The following is a 17,069-nucleotide window of genomic DNA, read 5'->3' as shown; positions in this document are numbered from 1 at the left end:
GTTTAAATTAAATACTTGAAAAGAAACACAGAAAATTGTAATTTTTAGATTAAATAAACAACATAAAATTTTTCACCAAAATAATCTTATACTGACAGCTTGACATTTGAATTACATATGTATGTATTTATGAAAACATACATACAACTGTATCCATGTATGTAACAATTTGTATTTGTATTTTAATTGTTTAAAACTTTTTTTCCTTTTAATACGTTTTTTACATTTGAAAATTTCTATCTTTGTTTTAAAAAACGTATTATTATCCTTTAGCTCGTAGACATGAAAATTATTATGCAGCCTGCGTTTATGAGTATTTTTTTTAATATGTGTGCATGTATTTATGGAAATGTGTTTGTATGTATGCAAATATAAGCTAAAACATACATACATATAGATTTGAATTATTTATGACATTTATTTACATAAAGATTATCTCTTAACCAACATTGCAACGATATAAAATATTTAGGTTAAATATCGTTTGAACTAGCTCGCATTCATTTAGATAGACATGGACTTTTAGACGAATTAAATGCAATAAAATATTTATTTAGTTATTGAAGTTTATAAAAAGCATTTAAATAAATAAATAAAAATGCTTTAAAGAGTTTGTACAGAACGGTTAAAATAAAAATTGTTTATTTTTCATAATTGTGTACTATGATTTTTAAATAAATTCCGTAATGCCAAAGGCGAACTATTTAGTATTGAAATGAAATCAAAAGAAATTTGATTAGATGTGAAGTGGATTTGTAATTATAACCTGCACCTCTTAAGTGGTTTAAAACATGATAATGAATCGTACTTACAAAACAACTTACTTTTCAATGACTACTACTTATTGTCAGCATTACTTTTTAAGTACTCTACTAATAACTTAAATATAATTATATAAGTAAGGGAATTATTTTAGGTTTAAGGGGCTTAGGTTAGTATTCTGTGTGAGTATTTCTTTGTGCGTAAAACAAAACAACTTTTTAACTCTCTGTTTTAAAGTACTTATTTAAGTAGTTATTGATCAGTGACCGTGGTAGGGAATTTACATTCAATGTAATCACGTGTTAAGACCAATCTATCGACCTTATAATAAAAATAAATGCAAAAGGTTTATTAAATAATACAAATATCTGATTATTTATCTAATCATAATACATAATTCCAATACTAATCCACAAATATTTATACTTGTCTAATTATAGGCCACAACAATAACATGGGCTGTTCCTATGAAGCAGCCAAACATACAAATCGAATAAATGAAACATCAACAACAAAAACAATAGCCACAAGCTATAGAACAAAAAATTGTAACATCAAAACGGGAAAGCAACTCCTGCAACATAACACATACAGTAGTAGTAAATTGAATCAATACTTTACAAAGAATCACACTAACGAGGACTGCCAACTTGTACGAGTACAACAAAAACAACAACAAAAGCTACCAACTACTAATACTACAATAACAACTAAAGCCAATAAGACTTTTTCTTCAACTGCAACAGTTAGTAAAATTTACAACAATAGCAAAATTGAGGACTACAACAAGAACTGCAAGAAAGAAGAAAATAAAAACAAAAGTAACTTTTATAGTTTAGAAACGAAAGAATACATAAACCGGAGCAATTACAAAGTTCCGCAAGAAACGCTCAATTTCGAAAAAGCGGAAGACAACACTGTTCTAGGCCTACAAAAATCTTGCATCAATTGTTATCCTCTTGCCTGCCACAATAGATTTTGCTGTGAGCAGCAACAACCAGAACTAGCTGGCGACGAAATTGCAAATCATACAAGACAAAGTCCAAAGCCCTTAAATTATATCAACGCCAACAACTACAGCAAGAACAACAACAGTAGCAGCAACAAGAACTGCAACACTTGTTCCAGTAGAAGCAACTGTAGCAACAATAATTACTGCCGCTGTCATTTATCTTTTTTCTATCCAAAACACACAGAAAACACGTTACGCAATGGACAACAATGCGAAACACATTTGTGTAACTGCAACTGTGTTGCCACTCAAACCAATGACTTTGCCACATTTGCTAACACACGCAGTGCAACCGGCCATTGTTTGCAAAAGACAATTTCACATGCCAGAACCGCCTTAGCATCGAATGCCCTCGATTTAAAAAACAATTTAATGGAGGTGATGGCCAATTGTGCAACAGTGGCAGAGTCTTTGATGGGCATTAATACACTGTTTATAAAAAATTGCCTAAACGATGGCATCGTCAGCAACCGGGAGAGTAGCTGTAACAACGGCATCATCAATACAAACAGCAGCAGCAAGAACAACAACCATAATAAGTCTGAACCATATAGAGGCTATTGTCAGCGAAAGCATCATTTACTAAATAAATCCAATTACACCAACACCACCTCATCATCTTACACTATTTCTACAACTTCGCCCTCAACTACTACTAGTACTACTGGTACTAATTCCTCTTCTACTTCTATTTCCAATTCATGCTCCCTCCACGATGCCATTAGCTCAAACAGTCGATGTAATAACAATAACCATGATATGAATATGAACATTAACATGAATAACACTAGCAATACTAGTAGTAGTTGTAGCAATAACAACAATAGGAAAGGTTTTAATAAAACTTGCAGTAGCAGCAACAACAACCACAACTACAATTGTCAGGCATCTTCTTCTGCTCATACGGCTGCCTTCAATTATATTGGTCAAAATTATTATAGTTTTCTACGCAACACGATCAATTTCTATACCGCCTCCAGTGTTATTCTGGTTTTATGTTATTTGACATCAACCACATCCGCTGCAACCACCAAATCAGACACCACATCCGTAGATAAACATCCCATGTAAGTTGTTGTTGCACTTGTTTTTTTTTCTTCACACCTCGCATCTATCAATCACACTTGAGACTCGATCATTTTGCAAACCAATAATCGAATCTGAAAAACAAACATATTTACATAATTAATTAACCGCAACGTAAGATTTAATTACATATTAATTTTTTTAATATGTAATTTAATTTATTACTTTCAATTTATTTTAATAAAAGTTCAATTTCAAGCATGATTAATGTAACTTTCCTTCTAGTCTCCTTTTTGAATTTAGTTTATTCAAATCTCTTCCCGTTTATATTTATATATTTTTTTATCATTTTAAGAGCACTTTTAGCAATACAATTTAATGTTATATTAAGTTTAATTATTATTTTTTTTATCCATCCTACACTATTTAAAAATTGTATTTTTTTATATTTTTTTAAATCAATTTCAGTAAAGGCATCGATTGGTCGAAGTAAGTGCACACTCTTCAAATTATTTCTAAATTTTCAATCCATTTAATTTTAGTTTTTTTTTTGTGATTGGCTGTAAATTTAAATGCATGTCGTTTTATTTATTTCCTTTTATTCTTTGTTGTTTATTTTTCTTTTCCAAATACATTTTCAATTTAAGAGTGAAAGCAGACCGATGTTTTTCTAATGGTCATATTTGTACATAATATTTAAATCTTTTTCTGAAAATAATAAAAATGGAAAGTTCTGAATTTGTCATTCAAATATAAAAATGAACTCTTTCATGTATATATAAACTTTGGTCAATTATAAGCTGATCGTCTCGAAATTTAGAAGGTTCAATTTTAGACCAACTTTCACAAAATTTTATTGCCCATTTGTATAAATTAATAGACTAGACTATAGACTAGACTATAGACTAGACTATAGACTAGACTATAGACTAGACTATAGACTAGACTATAGACTAGACTATAGACTAGACTATAGACTAGACTATAGACTAGACTATAGACTAGACTATAGACTAGACTATAGACTAGACTATAGACTAGACTATAGACTAGACTATAGACTAGACTATAGACTAGACTATAGACTAGACTATAGACTAGACTATAGACTAGACTATAGACTAGACTATAGACTAGACTATAGACTAGACTATAGACTAGACTATAGACTAGACTATAGACTAGACTATAGACTAGACTATAGACTAGACTATAGACTAGACTATAGACTAGACTATAGACTAGACTATAGACTAGACTATAGACTAGACTATAGACTAGACTATAGACTAGACTATAGACTAGACTATAGACTAGACTATAGACTAGACTATAGACTAGACTATAGACTAGACTATAGACTAGACTATAGACTAGACTATAGACTAGACTATAGACTAGACTATAGACTAGACTATAGACTAGACTATAGACTAGACTATAGACTAGACTATAGACAGACTATAGACTAGACTATAGACTAGACTAGACTAGACTATAGACTAGACTATAGACTAGACTATAGACTAGACTATAGACTAGACTAGACTAGACTATAGACTAGACTATAGACTAGACTATAGACTAGACTATAGACTAGACTAGACTAGACTATAGACTAGACTATAGACTAGACTATAGACTAGACTATAGACTAGACTATAGACTAGACTATAGACTAGACTATAGACTAGACTATAGACTAGACTATAGACTAGACTATAGACTAGACTATAGACTAGACTATAGACTAGACTATAGACTAGACTATAGACTAGACTATAGACTAGACTATAGACTAGACTATAGACTAGACTATAGACTAGACTATAGACTAGACTATAGACTAGACTATAGACTAGACTATAGACTAGACTATAGACTAGACTATGACTATAGACTAGACTATAGACTAGACTATAGACTAGACTATAGACTAGACTATAGACTAGACTATAGACTAGACTATAGACTAGACTATAGACTAGACTATAGACTAGACTATAGACTAGACTATAGACTAGACTATAGACTAGACTATACTAGACTACTATAGACTAGACTATAGACTAGACTATAGACTAGACTATAGACTAGACTATAGACTAGACTATAGACTAGACTATAGACTAGACTATAGACTAGACTATAGACTAGACTATAGACTAGACTATAGACTAGACTATAGACTAGACTATAGACTAGACTATAGACTAGACTATAGACTAGACTATAGACTAGACTATAGACTAGACTATAGACTAGACTATAGACTAGACTATAGACTAGACTATAGACTAGACTATAGACTAGACTATAGACTAGACTATAGACTAGACTATAGACTAGACTATAGACTATACTATAAGCTAGACTTTAAGCTAGACTATAAGCTAGACTATAGACTAGACAATATCAGTAAGTTCTAAAGTACTGAATTTTCCATGCCTGATCTGGTAGCCTAACGGACAGTGTTAAGTTCACTCTAGACTACACAAAGACATGGTTAGCTAAATAATTCTTAGTGATGCCAACTACTGGAGATCAAAAGTGGGAAAATGGTACGTACCAATTAACAGCTCCCATAACTTTTCAGGAATTGGTTCCAAGGTCCAAAAATTACTTGGTAGTCAGTAAAATCGACTCATCGGGTTTGGATCATGGTAATGCGTTTGTAAGGGAAAGAGAAAATTTTTTCCTAATCAATCAGTCTGATAAGACCTACAGAAATCATTTAAAATGTAATCGAAATTCAGGAGGTTTGCACATAGAACTTGACAATACAATATTAGTTTTTAATTTAATGTAGGGAAAGTTATAAAATCAATGGCAATTTTTCATTATCAATATTTTTCTATTTTATGTATTTCCAATCATTAATTTTAAATTTATTTATTTTTTATTTACCTAAACACATTTTATATCACTAAACTTGATTTTGCATTCACACAATAATTTGTATGTAACTTCTATGGATAAATCGGAGTATAAAGATGTCCAGATGTAGTAATATTTTTTATAAATTAGGTGGAGTCGCCTTTATCGAACCGGAAAATGCTCATTCTTAATTGATATTAAGACTAATGTAAATTTAGAATAAATAAATTTCGTAAATGTCATCATGTTTATTCTAAATTTACACTATTCAATTTTTGTTATATAAAAAATATCCTAAAATTATTTAGCATTATACTAAAATATTTCATATATATTACAAAACATTTTTGTCAAAACCACGAAACATTTCGTACAATGTACGACATTTATCATATATATTAGTTATGGATTATGTTCAGTGTAGCTGCAGTTATGTAAAAAATCCAAAAGGGACTATTCTCTAGCCTGCTATTTAAACTTTTTTACCGCATAATTTAAAGAATTCTACATCTGGCCACCTGAAACTACTTGCATTTTTTACCAATTTCTGTTGTCATATCTTTTTCTCGACTAACACTTTAATTGTTCAATTGTTAAGCTTTGAAATTTATGATTTTTTTGTTTCGTCACTAACAATGGAACGATATTTTTTCTTTTGCCATTGCCTTTCAATGATTCATTTGCAGATTTGACGAGTCAAGTTCAGACAAAGAAATTTTGGATTTATTGTTGGAGAAAAAGCGTTACGATAAACGATTGTTGCCGCCAGTAAATGGTAAGTTAATATTGTGTATGTCTGCATAGTTATCTATTTTTAAATCTTAAATTTGTATGTGTGTACATGCACACAGCTGTGGGCAAAATAATATGTTCAAATAGTCTTTGCACTAGGACCGGATCATAACGGGAAAACCGTTGAAAGAAATTTTGTTTTCTCTATAGTTTTCTAACAATATCAAAAAAGATACATTTTACAACCTAAATTTAAATTGACTTGACGAAATTAAAAAATCCAGTCTCAGTTAATTTTTTATTAAGTCTATAACCTAACAATTTTTTTAGTGTTATCTGTGATATTTCTCTTATGTGCAGGACCTAGTTTCGCCTGTTACTATATTTTTGTACATAACTGTATATAAACACGAATGTCTGAGTGTATGTATGAAAAAATATTCCTATTGAAATGTGAAGAAGACAATTAATTCAAAAGAATTAATTGAGGGGCAAAGTGTTGCCGTATAGATGACAGACATCATCTTCAACGCTATTGATGTCAGTGTCTATTGTTTGTATTTTAGGAAAAAATTATTGAAAAATTTCATTTACTAAAGTACTTGTCATTTTCATTATGATATTCTCTAAACACTGTTCAAGTTGAAAGTGTCCCTGTCTATTTGTATCCATTCCTATGGTATTTTTATAGTAATGTTAACAAATACAAGCCGTAGACCAATGATATGACGGCATCCATAATGGTTGCATTAAAATAAATTGACCGGATATATTGTTATTTCCGGTTTCATGAGTTTTACATTTAAAATGCATACATATGTATCTAAAATGTTTGTAAAAAATCTACAAGAACCATGTACTCATGTTTCAAATTAAAACAAATAAAATAAATAACAAGAAATAGAAAATATAAATGGTGGTTTTTACTAGTTTAAGTAATTATTATATTAAATTCATTTGCGGATTACAGTACCAACTGGGATATGATTTTCTTTAGAATAAGGTATACGTAATTGAATTGATTCTTTATTGGCCTCAAAAGATGACCAGTTTTATTTGGATCGGAATCCATATATTGCCAAAAAGAAGGGAAAAATTATAGTGAAGAAGGCAAATACTTTGAATACATTTTTATTGCAGAAATAAAAGCTAAACATCTGTAAAACATAGCATTTACATACCCTACCTACCCTATCTACAACGATATAATTGGAAGGGCATTATGCGCTTGTCTTGATATTTGTAACGCATAGAAATATTGGCCCTACACTCACGTTAATCTACTTCGAATAATTAATTATGTTAAATATACTAATATCTCTGCAACGAATTTTTATATAAAGTTAAATAACACTATGTGTAAATGTCATGCAAATATAACCATATACGGACACCACTATGTGATAAAGAGTAAAAAAATTAACCGAATCTTCCAGCTATGCCCAAAGTCAACCACCTTGTTTTTATGGCCCCCAAGATCTGGGGCCTCTGTATCATTTTTGCAAAGAAGTGATAATTTTCTCATGGTCAAAAAATTGTGAACATATAAAACTTCAAAAAAACTTCGTCTTCATTTTTATACCCTCCACCACCATCAGTGGTGATAGAGGGTATATATAACTTTGTCATTCCGTGTGTAACACCAAGAAATATTCATCTGAGACCCAACAAAGTATATATATTCTGGGTCCTTATGAAATTCTGAGTCGATTTAGCTATGTCCGTCTGTCCGTCCGTCCGTCCGTCCGTCCGTCCGTCCGTCTGTCTGTCTGTCTGTGTAAAACACGCTCACGTTAAAACGAAGCAATATAATTTAACCAAATTCACCCAAAGTATTCATTATTATCCGGTACAGTTTGGTATTGAAAATGAGCAATATCGGTTCACGTCGGGAAAAGTTATGAATCAAAATTTAAAACAACCTCGAAAAAAAATAAGCATTTTTTTCACATTCTAATGCAATTTTCTCCAAAACTATGCAAGATAATTCCATGAAAATCACCATACATTCGTTTCTACACAAGATCTTGATCCGTGCAGAAAATTGCCAGAATCGGTCCACAATTTCATATACCTCCCATAGAAAAGTACATACTCCCGGAATATGGGTTTTTCGTTAATAACTTCCATCACAATGTTGATATCTTCACAAAATTTTACAAATTAAAATCTTATGTCAATAGAATTCATTCAGAGAAAAATTTTCTGGATCGGTCTATAATTGGACATAGCTCCCATACAAGGTCCCCTCCCGAAAATCACTTAAACGCGCATAACTCATTACTAAATTAAGATATCCATACAAAATTTGGTATAAGTATTGCCCATATGCATAGAAATATTACTGTGAAAGTGTTTTCCGATCGGTCCATAATTGGTCATAGCTCCCATACAAGGTCCCCTCCCGAAAATCACATAAACGCGCATAACTCATTACTAAATTAAGATATCCATATAAAATTTGGTATAAGTATTGCCCATATGCACAGAAATATTACTGTGAAAGTTTTTTCCGATCGGTCCAAAATTGGTCATAGCTCCCATACAAGGTCCCATCCCGAAAATCACTTAAACGCGCATAAATCATTACTTAATTAAGATATCCATATAAAATTTGGTATGAAAATTGCCCACATGCATAGAAATATAACTGTGAAATTTTTTTTGGATCGGTTCAAAATTGGTCATAGCTCCCATACAAAGTCCCCTCCCGAAAATCACTTAAACGCGCATATCTCATTACTAAATTAAGATATCCATACAAAATTTGGTATAAGTATTGCCCATATGCATAGAAATATTACTGTGAAAATTTTTTCCGATCGGTTCAAAATTGGTCATAGCTCCCATACAAGGTCCCCTCCCGAAAATCACTTAAACGCGCATAACTCATTACTAAATCAAGATATCCATACAAAATTTGGTATAAGTATTGCACATATGAATAGAAATATTACTGTGAAAGTTTTTTCCGATCGGTTCAAAATTGGTCATAGCTCCCATACAAGGTCCCCTCCCGAAAAAAACATAAACGCGCATAATTCATTACTAAATTAAGATATCCATATAAAATTTGGTATAAGTATTGCCAATATGCATAGAAATATTACTGTGAAAGTGTTTTCCGATCCGTCCATAATTGATCATAGCTCCCATACAAGGTCCCCTCCCGAAAATCACATAAACGCACATAACTCATTACTAAATTAAGATATCCATATAAAATTTGGTATAAGTATTGCCCATATGCACAGAAATATTACTGTGAAAGTTTTTTCCGATCGGTCCAAAATTGGTCATAGCTCCCATACAAGGTCCCATCCCGAAAATCACTTAAACGCGCATAAATCATTACTTAATTAAGATATCCATATAAAATTTGGTATGAAAATTGCCCACATGCATAGAAATATAACTGTGAAATTTTTTTTTGGATCGGTTCAAAATTGGTCATAGCTCCCATACAAGGTCCCCTCCCGAAAATCACTTAAACGCGCATAACTCATTACTAAATTAAGATATCCATACAAAATTTGGTATAAGTATTGCCCATATGCATAGAAATATTACTGTGAAAGTGTTTTCCGATCCGTCCTTAATTGGTCATAGCTCCCATACAAGGTCCCCTTCCGAATATCACATAAACGCACATAACTCATTACTAAATTAAGATATCCATATAAAATTTGGTATAAGTATTGCACATATGAATAGAAATATTACTGTGAAAGTTTTTTCCGATCGGTCCATAATTGGTCATAGCTCCCATACAAGGTCCCCTCCCGAAAATCACTTAAACGCGCATAAATCATTACTTAATTAAGATATCCATATAAAATTTGGTACAAGTATTGCACATATGCGCGGAAATATTACTGTGAAAGTGTTTTCCGATCCGTCCTTAATTGGTCATAGCTCCCATACAAGGTCCCCTTCCGAATATCACATAAACGCACATAACTCATTACTAAATTAAGATATCCATACAAAATTTGGTATAAGTATTGCCCATATGCATAGAAATATTACTGTGAAAGTGTTTTCCGATCCGTCCTTAATTGGTCATAGCTCCCATACAAGGTCCCCTCCCGAAAATCACTTAAACGCGCATAAATCATTACTTAATTAAGATATCCATATAAAATTTGGTACAAGTATTGCACATATGCGCGGAAATATTACTGTGAAATTGTTTTCCGATCGGTCCATAATTGGTCATAGCTCCCATACAAGGTCCCCTCCCGAAAATCACTTAAACGCTCATAACTCATTACTAACTATAAAGTTTGGCAGAAGTATTGCTCATATACAGAGAAATATTACTGTGAAATTGTTTTCCTATCGGTCCATAGTTGATCATAGCTGCTATACAAGGTGCCTTTCAGAAAACACTTAAAGGCACATAACTCATTAGGAAATAGTGATACCCATAAAAGATTTGGCATTGATACTTTTTTTGTACACATAAATGTTATTTCAAAATTTTTTCACGATTAGTCCAACCTTGGTCAAAGCTCCCATATAAGGTTCCCTCCCGAAAATCACTTAAACGCACATAATTCATTACCAAATAATGATATAGATACAGAATTTTGAAATTTTGTTTTTATATATAATTCGTCATAGCTCTCATACAAGGTCCTTTTACGAAAATCTCTTAAACGCACATTACTCATTACCAAATAAAGCTATTGATACAAAATTTGCCACAAATATAAGTTTTGTATACAAAAATTCTATTTCAAGATTTCTCACGATCGGCTCATAACATGGGTGCGGTCGGTCCCATACAAGGTTCCCTTCCGAAAATCACTTAAACACACATTACTTATTACTAAATTACGATATAGATATAAAATTTGACTGAAATATAGCTTTTATGTACAGAAATTTAGCTTAAAGAATTTTTTACGATCGGACTATAATTGGTCATATCTAGGTCCTGCCCCTGAAAGCACTTTAACCGTATTTAACTAGTTGCATTATCAATTTGTGTAGATTATATATATGTATTTTGAAAATCCTTTAATTTTCACACACATGCATACATGCAAATTACTAAATATCGCTAAGCGCTATAAAAATATAAATGTTTGTAATGTTCAATAAATCTTGGAATTGTAATAGATTTAAGCTGTTTAAATCTTGGGATTTTTCAAATTAAGACATGAGATAACTTATTTCTATAAATATTTGACCAATTAGAAAAGTCTTAATATAAAAGTAGCTGGTGGAGGGTATTTAAGATTCGGCTCAGCCGAATTTAGCACTCTAACTTGTTTAATTTCAAGTGGAAAGTTTTACATTGTGAAATTACACTGTTTTTACAAATTGACACCTGTACGTATAAGTGTTAATGGTTTATTGATATTACAAATATTAAGTATAGGCCTTATTTATTGAAGTACTTGAAATTTTTTTTTTAACACCTAAAAAATCGAATTTAAAATTTTTATTTTTTTTTTGCGCAAAAATAACACCGAGGCGCCAAAATCTTGGGCGGCCCATAAAGAGATACATTACTTTGGGCAAAACTGCGAGACGGGTCTTTTTTTGATCTTTTATCACACAGTAGTGTCTGTATGTGGTTTGTTTTATCTTGTTGCACTGTGTAATACGTTACATTTTCGTAAAGATCAGACATTCTTTTTAACATAAAAACAAATCTCTCCACAAAATTTAATAAGTATTTGAACCCAGTCTAGTCTATAGTCTAGTCTATAATCTAGTCTATAGTCTAGTCTATAGTCTAGTCTATAGTCTAGTCTATAGTCTAGTCTATAGTCTAGTCTATAGTCTAGTCTATAGTCTAGTCTATAGTCTAGTCTATAGTCTAGTCTATAGTCTAGTCTATAGTCTAGTCTATAGTCTAGTCTATAGTCTAGTCTATAGTCTAGTCTATAGTCTAGTCTATAGTCTAGTCTATAGTCTAGTCTAGTCTAGTCTATAGTCTAGTCTATAGTCTAGTCTATAGTCTAGTCTATAGTCTAGTCTATAGTCTAGTCTATAGTCTAGTCTATAGTCTAGTCTATAGTCTAGTCTATAGTCTAGTCTATAGTCTAGTCTATAGTCTAGTCTATAGTCTAGTCTATAGTCTAGTCTATAGTCTAGTCTATAGTCTAGTCTATAGTCTAGTCTATAGTCTAGTCTATAGTCTAGTCTATAGTCTAGTCTATAGTCTAGTCTATAGTCTAGTCTATAGTCTAGTCTATAGTCTAGTCTATAGTCTAGTCTATAGTCTAGTCTATAGTCTAGTCTAAGTCTAGTCTATAGTCTAGTCTATAGTCTAGTCTATAGTCTAGTCTATAGTCTAGTCTATAGTCTAGTCTATAGTCTAGTCTATAGTCTAGTCTATAGTCTAGTCTATAGTCTAGTCTATAGTCTAGTCTATAGTCTAGTCTATAGTCTAGTCTATAGTCTAGTCTATAGTCTAGTCTATAGTCTAGTCTATAGTCTAGTCTATAGTCTAGTCTATAGTCTAGTCTATAGTCTAGTCTATAGTCTAGTCTATAGTCTATAGTCTAGTCTATAGTCTAGTCTATAGTCTAGTCTATAGTCTATAGTCTAGTCTATAGTCTAGTCTATAGTCTAGTCTATAGTCTAGTCTATAGTCTAGTCTATAGTCTAGTCTATAGTCTAGTCTATAGTCTAGTCTATAGTCTAGTCTATAGTCTAGTCTATAGTCTAGTCTATAGTCTAGTCTAGTCTAGTCTATAGTCTAGTCTATAGACTAGTCTATAGTCTAGTCTATAGTCTAGTCTATAGTCTAGTCTATAGTCTAGTCTATAGTCTAGTCTATAGTCTAGTCTATAGTCTAGTCTATAGTCTAGTCTATAGTCTAGTCTATAGTCTAGTCTATAGTCTAGTCTATAGTCTAGTCTATAGTCTAGTCTATAGTCTAGTCTATAGTCTAGTCTATAGTCTAGTCTATAGTCTAGTCTATAGTCTAGTCTATAGTCTAGTCTTGACTATAGTCTAGTCTTGACTATAGTCTAGTCTTGACTATAGTCTAGTCTTGACTATAGTCTAGTCTTGACTATAGTCTAGTGACTATAGTCTAGTCTTGACTATAGTCTAGTCTTGACTATAGTCTAGTCTTGACTAGTCTAGTCTTGACTATAGTCTAGTCTTGACTATAGTCTAGTCTTGACTATAGTCTAGTCTTGACTATAGTCTAGTCTTGACTATAGTCTAGTCTTGACTATAGTCTAGTCTTGACTATAGTCTAGTCTTGACTATAGTCTAGTCTTGACTATAGTCTAGTCTTGACTATAGTCTAGTCTTGACTATAGTCTAGTCTTGACTATAGTCTAGTCTTGACTATAGTCTAGTCTTGACTATAGTTTAGTCTTGACTATAGTTCTAGTCTTGACTATAGTCTAGTCCTTGACTATAGTCTAGTCTTGACTATAGTCTAGTCTTGACTATAGTCTAGTCTTGACTATAGTCTAGTCTTGACTATAGTCTAGTCCTTACTATAGTCTAGTCTATAGTCTAGTCTATAGTCTAGTCTATAGTCTAGTCTATAGTCTAGTCTATAGTCTAGTCTATAGTCTAGTCTATAGTCTAGTCTATAGTCTAGTCTATAGTCTAGTCTATAGTCTAGTCTATAGTCTAGTCTATAGTCTAGTCTATAGTCCAGTCTAGTCTAGTCTAGTCTATAAGTCTAGTCTATAGTCTAGTCTATAGTCTAGTCTATAGTCTAGTCTATAGTCTAGTCTATAGTTCTAGTCTAGTCTAGTATAGTCTAGTCTATAGTCTAGTCTATAGTCTAGTCTATAGTCTAGTCTATAGTCTAGTCTATAGTCTAGTCTATAGTCTAGTCTATAGTCTAGTCTAGTCTATAGTCTAGTCTATAGTCTAGTCTATAGTCTAGTCTATAGTCTAGTCTATAGTCTAGTCTATAGTCTAGTCTATAGTCTAGTCTATAGTCTAGTCTATAGTCTAGTCTATAGGTCTAGTCTATAGTCTAGTCTATAGTCTAGTCTATAGTCTAGTCTATAGTCTAGTCTATAGTCTAGTCTATAGTCTAGTCTATAGTCTAGTCTATAGTCTAGTCTATAGTCTAGTCTATAGTCTAGTCTATAGTCTAGTCTATAGTCTAGTCTATAGTCTAGTCTATAGTCTAGTCTATAGTCTAGTCTATAGTCTAGTCTAGTAGTCTATAGTCTAGTCTATAGTCTAGTCTATAGTCTAGTCTATAGTCTAGTCTATAGTCTAGTCTAGTAGTCTATAGTCTAGTCTATAGTCTAGTCTATAGTCTAGTCTATAGTCTAGTCTATAGTCTAGTCTATAGTCTAGTCTATAGTCTAGTCTATAGTCTAGTCTATAGTCTAGTCTATAGTCTAGTCTATAGTCTAGTCTATAGTCTAGTCTATAGTCTAGTCTTCTATAGTCTAGTCTAGTCTATAGTCTAGTCTATAGTCTAGTCTATAGTCTAGTCTAGTCTAGTCTATAGTCTAGTCTATAGTCTAGTCTATAGTCTAGTCTAGTCTAGTCTATAGTCTAGTCTATAGTCTAGTCTATAGTCTAGTCTATAGTCTAGTCTATAGTCTAGTCTATAGTCTAGTCTATAGTCTAGTCTATAGTCTAGTCTATAGTCTAGTCTATAGTCTAGTCATAGTCTAGTCTATAGTCTAGTCTATAGTCTAGTCTATAGTCTAGTCTATAGTCTAGTCTATAGTCTAGTCTATAGTCTAGTCTATAGTCTAGTCTATAGTCTAGTCTATAGTCTAGTCTATAGTCTAGTCCATAGTCTAGTCTATAGTCTAGTCTATAGTCTAGTCTATAGTCCAGTCTATAGTCTATAGTCTAGTCTATAGTCTACTCTATAGTGTAGTCTACAGTTTATTCTATAGTCTAGTCTATAGTCAAGTCTATAGTCAATTCTATAGTCCGGTCTATAGTATACTCTGTAGTCTACCCTATAGGCTAGTCTATAGTCTAGTGTATAGTCTAGTCTATAGTTAGTCTATTGTATATTCTGTAGTCTAGACTATAGTCTACTCTATAGTCTACCCTACAGTCTAGTCTATAGTTGGAATTTAAATTTTGCAATTTTCATGGTTTTTCCTAATATTTGCAGATCGATATGTAATACATTGAATAGTTTTTTATCTTAAATAAGAAAAAGTAAAATCGATTTTAAATAAGTTAAATTTTACAGATGAAGACTTTTGCTGTGGATTGTCATCACCAGATATGGCTACAGAACTAAATTCAAGGAGACCACATAGACGCGGTTTGTTTATTTTATGATTGACTTAAAATCTTAATTAATCTATATTAGAGACTTACAAATATGTCAATTTAATAGTTTTGTCATTTGAATTTGATTTTATGACACCTTTTTAACACATTAAACAAATATTAAAATTTTAATTATATTTTAAAGTAATTTAAAGTTCCGCTAAACACAAATGATAATTGCGGCAATAAATCTTTTAATTAATTTTTTTCTTTGTAATATTATGTTTAACATTATTTTGTTTAATTGCGTTTCTTTTTGATTTAAGTTTTGTGGCAATCCACGGCAATCAATTTTATTACTTGTGTTTTTTTTTTTCATAAATAATCATTAATCTTTTATCTTTAATTTATGTACCACTTTCGTATGTATTTGTTAGATGATTAAATTATTTTTGTACTTTGACCAAACATTCGTTTTAGTACATTGTGTTCACATGTGTATTTTTGTTCTTTTAACGTTAGTTTCTTTAGAAAGAAATTCTTTGAAATTATTATTAAAATTATATTAATTGATTAATTGTTATTTATATATTTTTTCTATTTGTTATAATATGAATTATTAACCTCAATGCCAACAACTACAACAAACAGGTACTCTTACGGTAAATGTGAACGTTTTACTACTTAGTTTAGCATCGCCTGATGAGAGTAGTCTGGTAACTATATAATTTTAATATTAATATTTTGAATTTATAATTTCATTTGTTTTTTTTTTTCTATTGTATCGTATTTTGCATATTAATAAAATAAATTTGAATTCGTTTAGAAATATGAAGTGGAATTTCTGTTGAATCAACAGTGGAATGATCCTCGTTTACAATATGGCAACAAGTCACATTATGATTTTCTAAATGCATTGCATCATCACGATAGCATTTGGACGCCGGACACTTATTTCATTATGCACGGCGACTTTAAGGATCCCATTATACCCATGCATTTTGCTTTAAGAATTTACCGGAACGGGACCATTACGTACGCAATGAGGTGTGTATAAAATAAACTTTTCTTGTTATTTTATCTTAAGTATATATGAATGTATTATATTCATATTTTCTCTTGTTTAAAATTATGAATATGTATTTATTTATTATACACGTATATACTTACATATGTACATACATACATACATATGTACATCTGCTACTGCCAACATTGTTACTAAGTACTACGTACAATTGCTAGAAAATATTAGGTAGGTAGGTTGATAGGAGGATTGTATACTACATCAAATCCAAAGAAATACACCTAGGCCAGTATCGGGCCTGTTGTGCGCTCCTTATCATAAAAAAAAGGGAACTGAATGAATTATTTTACAGTGTTCATAAACTCAGTTTCCTGAACGTAATTCCTAAGAATCTTCCAATCAGTGTTAGTCAGGAATGTTATTTCCGCAATAACATCACTTCCA

General features: G+C 31.5%; 1 protein-coding gene across 1 annotated transcript; it reads left to right on the top strand.

Annotated features, from left to right (window-relative positions):
* Nucleotides 1–1,207: 1,207 nt before the first annotated feature.
* Nucleotides 1,208–16,645, top strand: LOC119615107 (putative uncharacterized protein DDB_G0282133; the record flags this gene model as incomplete). The annotated part of the gene is made up of 6 exons (XM_037971179.1): nucleotides 1,208–2,841; nucleotides 3,269–3,289; nucleotides 6,364–6,452; nucleotides 15,576–15,650; nucleotides 16,250–16,314; nucleotides 16,425–16,645. Coding segments are annotated over exons 1-6 (2,096 nt in total), but the record flags the coding sequence as incomplete, so codon positions are not given.
* Nucleotides 16,646–17,069: the final 424 nt, after the last annotated feature.

Source organism: Lucilia sericata, unplaced genomic scaffold, assembly GCF_015586225.1.
Source record: "Lucilia sericata isolate MDLA Ls3-8-SP2 unplaced genomic scaffold, ASM1558622v1 Contig004111F_arrow, whole genome shotgun sequence".
NCBI classification, from domain to species: domain Eukaryota; kingdom Metazoa; phylum Arthropoda; class Insecta; order Diptera; family Calliphoridae; genus Lucilia; species Lucilia sericata.
Note: the sequence above shows the minus strand (reverse complement) of the source record. Positions and strands in the feature narration are given on the sequence as shown.